General features: G+C 31.7%; 1 protein-coding gene across 1 annotated transcript; it reads right to left on the bottom strand.

Moving 5' to 3' along the window:
• Nucleotides 1–2,036: 2,036 nt before the first annotated feature.
• Nucleotides 2,037–4,431, bottom strand: LOC120182801 (acyl carrier protein 2, mitochondrial-like). Its single transcript, XM_039187666.1, has 2 exons — nt 4,136–4,431; nt 2,037–2,440 (listed from the first exon to the last, which is right to left on the bottom strand). The coding sequence occupies exons 1-2, from the start codon at nt 4,331–4,333 to the stop codon at nt 2,264–2,266; spliced, it is 375 nt and encodes a 124-aa protein (XP_039043597.1). The 5' UTR covers nt 4,334–4,431; the 3' UTR covers nt 2,037–2,263.
• Between the last annotated feature and the right edge of the window lie 6,847 nt (nt 4,432–11,278).

The raw sequence follows: 11,278 nt of genomic DNA, 5'->3' as shown, positions 1-11,278 counted from the left end.
CTTAAGACTTCCGCTCTACACAAGTATCAAGTTGATAATTCCAATTCCTCGGTTTTATCCCTTCATCTCTATAAGCATGAACCTCTTTCGTAAGCTCCATCGCAAGAGTCTTAATGGACGAATTAATTAACCTTTCTACTCCCAATATTGGCAAAGGACAGAGAACAATCCTTTTACCGATAAATTCTTTGGAAGGAGGGCGGCAGTTAGTCGACGATTTCTGTTTGCAGGAGATATCCCGAACAGAAATCCTTCCACACAAAGGGTGGTGTCCGAGAAGCAAAGTTGTTGCAATCGACTCCACCATCACCATGTTTATACAAAGCAGCAATATCTACAACTCCCCCTGATGTATATAATTTTTTTAATAAGATATTATTTACGCCTGCAAATCCTCCTTAGCTCTGCAAAATACAACCCTAAAGTGATTGAGATTTGTGAGGCAAGATTCAAACGTTGGTCAAGATGCACAAAGAAAACCCTAAAACAATTAATTAAAAAGACAGCTAATTGTAGGAAAGCCGCACAAAGATAACCCTAAAATGATTCTTTAATTACCAAAAACAAGGCGAACGAGTAAAATAACAGCGTCAGATTAACAAAAAGAAAGGAACCCATCCACGTTAAACAATCATAAAAGGGGCAGATTAAACGAAGAACAACCACAAACAGAAAGAAAAAAAAAGGCATCAAAACATGAAGAGATTTACCCAGAAAATATTCAACAATTAACAAAAAGGAATACAAACATGGAAATGAAGGATGAAGTTGAATTGAAGAACCTGGGAAGGATAGAATTGTTGATGAAAGATGCGAAGGGTGTTATGGAGCAGAGAGAGAAAAGATTCAGGATTGTAAGAATAACATGTGAATCTCCTTCGTTGTAGTTGCTAAAGAAGTCTTTTTTAATTTGTAATAATAACATGTGAATCTCCTTCGTATGTCGACTGCATACGATTCTACGTGGTCCAATTCTCCTAATCCTTTGTAATTTCCCTCTTCATATTCACTTTACCCTAACCAGCCGCCCAGCCCACTTCTTCTGAACACTTTCTTGTCCCATTAATATCTTTCTTTTCATACCCCATAAATAACAATTATCAAACATATTGATTTCGATTTAATTAAATCTTATACAAGTAATTTTTTAATCAGATTTGAGATAAAAATCAAACTTAGAACAAAATAATTATTATAATATCTTTCCCTATATATAAATACTAATTATCATAATACTCATATATATAATTAAAGTAACCCTACCGGTATTCATTTCTAACGATAAAACATCACTTTCAAAAGCTGGATACAGAAAAAGAACATGTTTTGGAGCAAAATAAAATTACAATTTTCTTTCAAGGAACCTAACACGTGTTTTTAACATCGGAAAAGCTCAATTATGATGGACGGTTGATTTTACCTGCCTTTCACATATGGTTACGGGAAATATTGACTTTCAAATCGAAGATTGATTTCATGCAAGAAATATATTTTACTTGCCTTTCACATATCTTACACTACTAAGAAATAAGAACTACATATTACTATTAGCAGCAAATTAATAAACTCATTTGTTGACTATCAAGTTGAATTCGAATCACATTATTGTATGAAATACTTCAAGTAGCTAGGGATGGCAACTCAACCCTATTTTAAGTTAGCCAGCACTCAAAGCTACCTATATATATATATATAATTCATTTTTATAAGATAGAGTAAGAATCTAATTGAAAATAAAAAAACGATATTTTTACAATTATATACATATATATATATAATAACTATAATATTATATCAAGTAAGATTTTTTTGCAATCCAGTCCCCAAACCCCACACACAATTCACAATATACATGAATGTGTTTGTTTATATATATGGATAGAAATGTCAGCCGACTAGATAATTATGTAATCACAAGTTTACTATCAGAGGAAATCAAGGAATGACAAACTAATGAAGCTGTGATCAAGTACAATTATTTTCTTAACCCCATAATCTAAATTTATTCATTTAAAATGAAACATTGTCAAAGAAAATAAATGAAATAGCTTCTCACTAAAAAGCTGAAACATTTTATGAATTGGAACAGCAGCATTGAAGCAGTAAATATAAAAAACAATCCTCCTCAATACAAGCACTCGGTATCAAAGGGCACTACAGGCATTTGTCTGGGAGGGGAGATTAGGGAATTACCCAATGCAGTTTCAAGTCTAATGAGAACAAAATGAAAATAAAGAGAGAGTAGAATTTCATAATTTCACCTCTACTTTGCCTGAGGGTGAGAAGCAATGAACTCAACAGCATGATTGATTGAACTGATCTTGTCTGCCTCGTTATCAGGTATCTCAAACCCAAATTCTTCTTCCAGGGCCATCACAACCTCCACAGTGTCCAAACTATCTAACCCAAGATCCTTGTGAAAATGGGCAGTTGGGCTAACCTGCAAAATAGAAAAACTAAACAGTATGTAACACTTGAAAAAGCAAGGTTCCACATGCAACCAAAAGCAATATCACTACAACTTCATTCTTTTACTCGTATCTGAGCATATCTGGACCTTGATATAAGGATAGGTATGACCTTCCAAGAAACCTCCAAGTACATTAAAAAACTAAGAAAAAAATTCATTATCATATCCAACACTTGCACCCAAATTCGAGCAATATAGACCAAAAGAGATTACTATATTGAGCAAAGAAATGAAGAAAAAGAAAAACACAAACTGGGAATATAGCAAGAGTTTTGTGAGCCTTCTCCAGGTTCTTCACAAAGGGAGAAATCAAGCAGAAGACTATGAAGATCCAATGAGGGTACAGGTGTTTGATACAAACATGCTTCAACACACCAAAAAATGTAGGGATATACAAGGACACGGCATAAAAATAAAATTTTCCAGACATGGTCAAGACACATTTGTCTACTGATGAGGCACAGCAAAAAAGCAGTGGCTCCATCACACCACTTCTTCCTGATCATGCAATCAAAAGGAAAGAGTATGGGGGAATAGGATGCAACTAGAAGAAAGCACAACAAAAAATCATGAGAGACAAGGGAATGGGGTGTCAGGATTTGAAGAATTGAGAACAAAGAAGGTTACAGACAAGACAGTGGAGAAGAGATTGACAAAGGTGGTTGGAAGTTGAAAGGGGAGTCATGTGTCATTTTCCTTTTTTTTTGGCTTTCAATTATTTACGAATAAGATAAAACTAAGTAAATGAAAAGTCTTTCACTTTGATAACGATTCAGTAGTCAATCATTTGTACAATAAGAATTTAAATTTGTGAGAAAACAAATATCCTAATGAAACCAAAAAATAGTTACATTTACATTGAATACTTCTATATGAGAAATATAATTTTAAAATTCACATTCCACCTTGTCCGTGTTGAATCATACTTGTTCAAGAAAAAGATATGTTGAAGCGATTCGCCAAGAATGTTATACCGATTACTTAGTTTTATAAATTATAATAACCCCAATATATGGGAAGCAGAAATAAGGGTGACATCTTCCAAATCTACAAGTATCTTTACAAGTAGAAGAACATTCAACAGCCACAGTTGTCTCATTTACAGTGATCCATTTTTATGTAACAAAAGCCTCTTTCTCTACACTTTCCAAGTAGAAAATCATCCAACAGTCAGTCATCTCATTTACAGTGATCCACTTTTATGTTACAAAAGCCTCTTCCCCTTGTAAAGGTTAAATCACATTTCTTCTACAACTAGCATTTAAGTCGATATAATGCTTATACAAGTCACCCTCGTTAGTATATTAATCAAAAGCCAGACAACGCTAATATGACAAAAATTCAGACTAACAGTGCAGCCAAAGCTAATTTACTATTTCAATTTGATATCAAACCACACAATGAAAACCAGCTCCAGTCCATCCAACAAAGGATCTATTTCCTATTCCTTCACTTCTGAAAGAAATTAAATAACCTACCTGACTGTGTATTTGAAAATTAGAAAAGCTACATGATAGATCAAACAAAAATTTCAAAAAAAATTCTTACGTGCATGGTTATAATTCATTTCATTTAATCCAAAAATGGCGTTTCTAATAAAAAAACTATACGGTACACAAATAACCTACAGCCAAAAGAGTTCGAGAGAAGTGAAAAAGAAAAGACCTTGGAAGGATCAACTTTCTGAAAGTTTTTGACCACACAGAGGAAAGAGCCCATGACCTCATCGGAGAAACCGCGCCGTATGGCGTTGAAGGTGAGAGCGAAGAGGCCGTTACGGGTAGGATTTGGGTTACGGAGCAGGGACAAGGACGTTGCGTTCACCCTCAGGTGCTTAAGCAAAGCTCCTCTTACCGCCGCCATTTCAGAAGATAATCCCCTCCCCTTTCTCTTCTCTCTGCTGGAAACTCTGAATAAACCTTTTTTTTTCCATTCTCAAAGCCCAAACTATGAGAAATGAGAACCTTTTCGGCTTTTGTGGCATAGGGAACGAGTGGAACTGTGGAAGTGAGAAAAATCAGTGCCAAATACGACGTCGCATTTCTTCCTTTGACTATTTAAGGGGAAATGGGTTAGTTTCATTAAACATTCCTGAAATATCACTCGTATTATAAACCGGTCCCTAAAAGCTCTAATAGAATCCTCAAACAATTAAATTTTATCAATGAGATTCTTCCATCAGCGTAGTAGTTAAGAACCGAACTAGGATAAAATCATGGAAGGAGCCAAGTTGCTTATCTTTGATACTAATAAGGTTTTAAAAAGGTAATTAAACCACAAAAATAGAATGTCAATATTTAATTTCACTATTTTCAAAACTATCGTGTCTTAAAAAGTAATTAAACTAAATAAATCAGACACAAAATTTATTTTCATTTAACTTAAAAACTGATAGTTTCCTAAAAAAACTAATTAAACCAGAAAAAATTGGGAGAGGTCAAAACTTAATTTTAATTTTTTTTAACTTTCAAGGACTTAAAATACAAATAAACCATAAAAAATTAGGGGTTGTCTCCCCTCCACCCTCATGTGGTTCCGTCAATAGTAGTAGTAAACTACACGGGAAATCACTAAACTATAGTCAAAAGTCAATGTGATCACCGAACTTTCAATTAAATCAGGCATATCACCTAATTATTTAATTGATTCAATCAAACCACCTACCGTTAATTTTTAACTGAGGTGGTGACGTGTTCGTTAAGCTTAAATGACATAATTATATATTTGGTCCTTAATATTTACATATTTTGTCAATTTAGTCACTATTTTAATTCAATTAAATAAATTTAACTGTCCAATTAGAACGTGACACATGTCAATATACGATCGAAAGGTTTTATTTATGAATTTTAAATTATTTAATTAAATAAATTTTCCATCCAACCAGGTTGTGACACATGTCACCACCAATTGAAATGAAAATAAAGGAATATGTTTATTCTCAAGGGGGATCGAACTAGGGACTTGGGGCAGAATAGAGCAAGCGCCCAAATCATTGGGCCAAAGGTCACCAATAGTTTAAAGTTACAACAATTTGTATTTGACTTGTAAAAGTTTGTTAATGATAAAAAATTAAACAAATTATTTGTTAAAATAAATTATTATTTAAATTAATTGTAAACTGTTTTTTTAATTAAAAATATTCAATTTTTATATAAATTAGAAATTTAAAAAAATCGTTAATTCAAAAATTGACCGAATTAATCGAAATTTATTCGGTTCGGTTAATAATTTTCAAATTAATTCGGTTCGGTTAATAATTTTTAACTAAATTTTGGTTCGATTAACCTAATCGAATTTTTGCTTCAATTAATTCGATTAATAATTTTAAAAAAATTGGTTAATTCGGTCCGATTAATAATTTTCAAATTAATTCGGTTCGGTTAATAATTTTCAAATAAATTTTGGTTTGATTAACCGAACCGAATTAACTTAATTTTTGCTTCAATTAATTCGGTTAAAACTTTTCAAAAATATTCGGTTAATTCGGTTCGGTTAATAATTTTCAAATTAATTAAGTTCGGTTAATAATTTTCAAATAAATTTTGGTTCGGTTAACCGAACCGAATTAACCAAATTTTTGCTTCGATTAATTCGGTTAATAATTTTCAAAAATGTTTCGGTTAATTCGGTTCGGTTAATAATTTTTAAATAAATTTTGGTTCGATTAACGAAACCGAATTAACCAAAAATTTTCTTTAACCGTTAATCGAACTAAAATTTATTTGAAAATTATTAGTCGTGAATAATTTATTTAATTTTTTAATAATTTGTTTAATCAAATAATTTGTTTAATTTTTTATCATTAACAAACTTTTACAAGTCAAATATAAATTGTTGTAACTTTAAATCATTGGTAATTTTGGCCCAATGGTTTGGGCGCCTGCTCTGTCCCCCCTCAGTCCAGGTTCGATTTCCCCTTTGAGCACAAAATTATCCCTTTATTTTCATTTCAATTAGTGGTGAAACGTGTCACCACCTGATTGGATAAAAAATTATATAATTAAATAATTTAAAATTCATAAATAAAACCTTCTAATCATATATTGACGCGTGTCACATTCTAATTGGATAATTAAATTTATTTAATTGAATTAAAATAGTGACTAAATTGATAGAATATGTAAATATTAAGAGCCAAATATATAATTATGCCATTTAAGCTTAACAGACACGTCACCGCCTCTGTTAAAAATTAACGGTCGGTGGTTTGATTGAATCAATTAAATAGTTGGGTGGTCTGATTGATTCAATTGAAAGTCCGATGGTCACATTGACTTTTGACCATAGTTTATTGGTCTACCGTGTAGTTTACCTTTTTAAAAATAATTTAAGGTATTTACAACTTATAAATTTACCAATGACAACTTGCACCTATAGACACAACTGTCCTCTAGGGAGAACTACACTACCTAGAAGTTAATTTAGGTGTAAAGTAATAGTTTAAATTAACTTTAAAAGAAAAGCATAAGTTCTAATTTAACAATGAGTATATTTAAAATATGTTTATCAGATTATAAATATATGTCACGGGGCTAGACCGCTGCTAGCAAGATCATACGGTCTTAGTCATTTTCAAGGTCGAAAATCGGCTAAGTAACCCAAACCTCCACTGAGCAAGAAAGTTAGAACGTTGCAAAAACAAAGGAAATGTGGGAAAACAAAGAGATGGGCGCACAAAAGAAAAAAGAGTGAGTTTAGAGTGAATGCTAACTTGTATTCCTCAATCTGAAGTGAGTAAATGAGGTGGGGGTGAGCCTCCTTTTATAGTTGGAGCCCCCTACAATCAACGGTTAAGATTAAATTACATCAATGCTCAGGATGAGAGCCCTACTTAATCTACAACTTTAATTCAAGGAATAATTAGTGGGAATTATCTCTAAGATAATTTCAAATAATTATCAGGCCTTTTCTCTCTCCAAGGTGGATGGGTCAGCTCTCCTGGGTCTTTTAGAAGGCCCAAAACGCGGCAAAGATAGTCTTTGGCAGCCTTGAATGAACTAGGCTCGGTTATGGGCTGGCGGTCCATGACATTCTCCCCCACTAGTTCTAACGACGCTCTCGTTGTACGGCTAGAGTGAAACAGGTTTATCTTATCTCGGAATTGCCATAAGGCTTCGGAAGGTTCTCAATTTTCCTCACTCTCTGGAAGTCCCTTCCACTAAACAAGGTATTCATGCCTTGGTCGCTTTCCCACTCCATGAACGGCTCTCTCTGCGCATATTGTAATACCCCAAATTTTGTTTATTGACTAAAATATAAATTTTGAAAGTTTAGTGGCTAAAGTATAATCTTTGAAAAGATTAAGGACCAAAATTTGTAATTTTTAAAAGTTATATATTTTAGCCTGTAAATGAAAAGTTTGGATTAAAGCAAAGATTTTAGTGGGAATCAGATTTTTGGTAGGAGATTTATGTTAAAAGCTATAAAGTAGTAATGTTCGGTATTGAAATCGAATATTCGGATCGAATCGAAATTTTACGAAAATCTGAAGGATGTTAGGAAATGGTTGGAAGTGTTATTTTCATATTTTAGATCAGAGAAATTTTGCTCAGAACAGTACAATTTTTCATATTTGTCCGAACAGTGGAATTTTAGTGACTAAAATGCAATTTTTGAAAATTACATGGTCAATTTCAAAAGTCAAAGTCAAGTTGATTCATCTTTGACCAAGGAATATTTTATTGGAAGATAATACAATGGAAATTAATAATTTTCAAGTTTCATTAATGGCAAAAATGAAATTTCCTATTAAATTGAATAAAAATTCCATTTTTTTATTATATTATGACATGTGTTAAGATAATTATCATGGGAATATTCAAGAAAAGTTGAACATTTTCAGCAGCAACCTCAGCTCTCTCCAACGAAACTCCAAGTTCTCAAAGGTAAGGATTTTTATTTGGATTTTTGAAGCAATATACTTGATTTTTGGATTTAGTTATTAGATAGAGAATTAATCTACATGAAATTCTCTATCATTTGGTACCAAAATTTTATGGTGAAGATGATTATGTGGTGAAATTTCATGATTAAGGTTTAAGGAGGTTTAGTGATTTTGAAGAATTGATGAAGGATTTTTATGTTTTTGATGTTAGTGATTATTTCTAAAGCATGTATGACAGTTAAAATTAATTGTACATGCATAAATAAGGTTTGGCCATGTTAGGGATTATGAGAAGGATGAGATTTTGATTCAATTTGATGTTGTTATGATTGGAAATGCATGAATTTAATCAGAGGAGGTTGAATTCATGCTTGAAAATGAACAAAAAATTTCCCCTAAATGATTTAAAGGTATTCAGCCATAGGGAATAAATCTCGCAGTGAGTTTGAAAATTCACCAGATATTATATAAAAATAATTTGGAGGTTATTTTTATATATTGTGTTCTTATATCAATCTAGGTTTTTTAAAAATAAACGGGGATCAATTTCATGGTGTATACAAAAAGATATGAATTTTTAACCGATGAAAGGTCAGAAAAAGGGGCAGCAGATTCTGCACATAATAGATTCCGTTGGTCAACTTTGAAAATTCACCATAAATTGTACATAATGAATTAGAAGGATTTCTTTATATGAAAAGATTCATATTCAAGTCTTTTTTCAATGGAAGAAACGGAATTAAATTCTAGTGTGTGTATCAACACAGAATACTGATTCTTTGAAGGTAGTGCAAGTTGTTTGAATATGGAAATTTTAGAATTTAAGTTGAAATGAAGATGAAGAGTAATGTTTAAATGTTGAGTATATTTTTGGATACTTGCAATTGAAGTTAAATGGCAAGAGAACATTTTGAATAAATTGGAAATTTTGAGAAAAATTCTAAAAGAATTCATTTTAATGGTTAGATGGCGGAATCCGAAAGGTTCCAAAACTTTGGAGACTTGTTTGCAAGTTATTAAATGAAAAAGTATTGATTTGAACTTTTATTTTAGTTGCTGGAAATTTTATATATTTAATGGGAAATGATCATAATAGTGAAGAGCTATTATGAAATTAAAGGTAAAAGTTGAGGATCATGTAGGGAATAATTATTTGTGGAATCGAATAAGTGTTTCGAGAAGTTTGAAATTATAATGGAGTTATGAGTTAGGTTGATATTGATTTAGTTATTTATTTTATAGATTTTCAAATGTCAAAATGAGCTTGTGAAAAAAAAAACGATACTAATATGTAGTTTAAACATTTTGTGTTATAATATGGTATTGTCAGACTACGATAAATCTAGCAATCCGAATGATCCGAAAGGAAAGGGCAAAGCTCGTGGCTAAAGACTATTGTATAAAAGTTCTGTAGTAAGGCAAAGGTGAGTGCAGTTTATTTATTTAATTATTTTGATCGAGGACGACTTGCGATAAGTCAACCTCACCTTGTTTATTTCAAAGATATGAATTATGTTTTGATTATGGAATTATATCCATAATATTTTCAATAAGTTCTATGAATGATTTTGGGTATGAACTGCCCATGTCACATTTTACGAAGGTGAATTAAATATATTTCTAGTTCTGATATGATTTTATCAAACGATTACGAAATGAACTAAAAAACCCAATGTATGTTATATGGAGAGTCATAGGTACAATTGACATGCCATGAGGTGGAGTGATTATCTGTTCTGATTCTGATATACTGTGGTGTACCATAGTGTACACTAGTATATATATTTTGATCTGAATACACTTGGTGTGCATATTGTTATTTCCGATGTGATAGCACTGTGTGTGTTTATCTGTTCCGACTTTGATGATCTGAGATCTGTATTGCGCACACTCGTCTGACTCACGTATCTTATTTTCTCTTAAAATATACTTTTGGCTATAAAAATGAAATAAGAAAGTTCTGAAAAGTGTCTGACTACAAAGGATTATGAACTGATTATTCTATATGATCTGATTTATTATGATCTTGTGAAAATTATCATATGATTCTTTTCAGGTTTATGATAATGTTCAGCATGAGATAGCTGGTTTGAACGTTCTGAAAAATTTAGTCTGTTTTATTTTAATGATCTTATATAATTCGATAATTTATTTATTTGTTGTCACCTTAAGTATTATTGTCTCATTAAGTTATACTTATCGCGTGATGATTTTCATGCGTAGGTTCTAGAAAGGATAAGCACGATCAGTAAGGAGTTATCAGAACATCTTTTGGAAAGACATATATATCATCAGTATCAGTAAGACATCTATGATGTTTCCTTTGACTTATATTGGCATGTATAATTATGTAGGTGATTTCTATTTATCGTATTTATTTCTAATAATCTGTAATAGTAAACTAGAACTATTTTAGTTTATTTTTACTTAGTTTAGTTTTATCAGTATCTATGCATGAAAATAATATATTATGTTATTATGTTTTTAACAGTTATCACGAAAATAAATGGTTTAGTAAAAATTATTGATTAACAAATAAATTTATTTTTCTGTGACAAAGAAACAAATTATAGTTGAGATATATTTTAAAATAGATTTTAAAAAAGTTAGAATAAGAGTGTTTTCAAATGAAACAATTTTTTTTAGAAATTTTAGTTAAGTAAATGTTTTTAAGTTGATGTGACATCTTTGATTCATATAACCATACGTATACGGGTTAGGGGTGTTACATGGATAGCTTATACTTCTTTCTCATAAGAGACTTTTACCCAGATTAGCGCTCGGTGTGACTTGCCTCGATCTAGCTCATCCTCATCCTAATGGTACGACTTCAACAAACTCACATGGAACACAGGATGATCTCGGATGGTCGAAGGCAAGTCCAATCTGTAGGCCATGGTGCCTACTCGCTTCAAAACTTT

This window comes from Hibiscus syriacus, unplaced genomic scaffold (assembly GCF_006381635.1).
Source record: "Hibiscus syriacus cultivar Baekdansim isolate YM2019G1 unplaced genomic scaffold, ASM638163v2 tig00112738_pilon, whole genome shotgun sequence".
Lineage (NCBI taxonomy): Eukaryota > Viridiplantae > Streptophyta > Magnoliopsida > Malvales > Malvaceae > Hibiscus > Hibiscus syriacus.
This window is presented reverse-complemented; position numbering and strand designations above follow the sequence as displayed.

Bases quoted from the DNA above. Each gene is read 5' to 3' on its own strand.
- LOC120182801 (XM_039187666.1), bottom strand. From the start codon at position 4,333: ATGGCGGCGGTAAGAGGAGCTTTGCTTAAGCACCTGAGGGTGAACGCA. The intron at 2,441-4,135 runs GTCTTTTCTTTT...TCTATTTTGCAG, and splicing joins AGAAAGTTGATCCTTCCAAG to GTTAGCCCAACTGCCCATTT.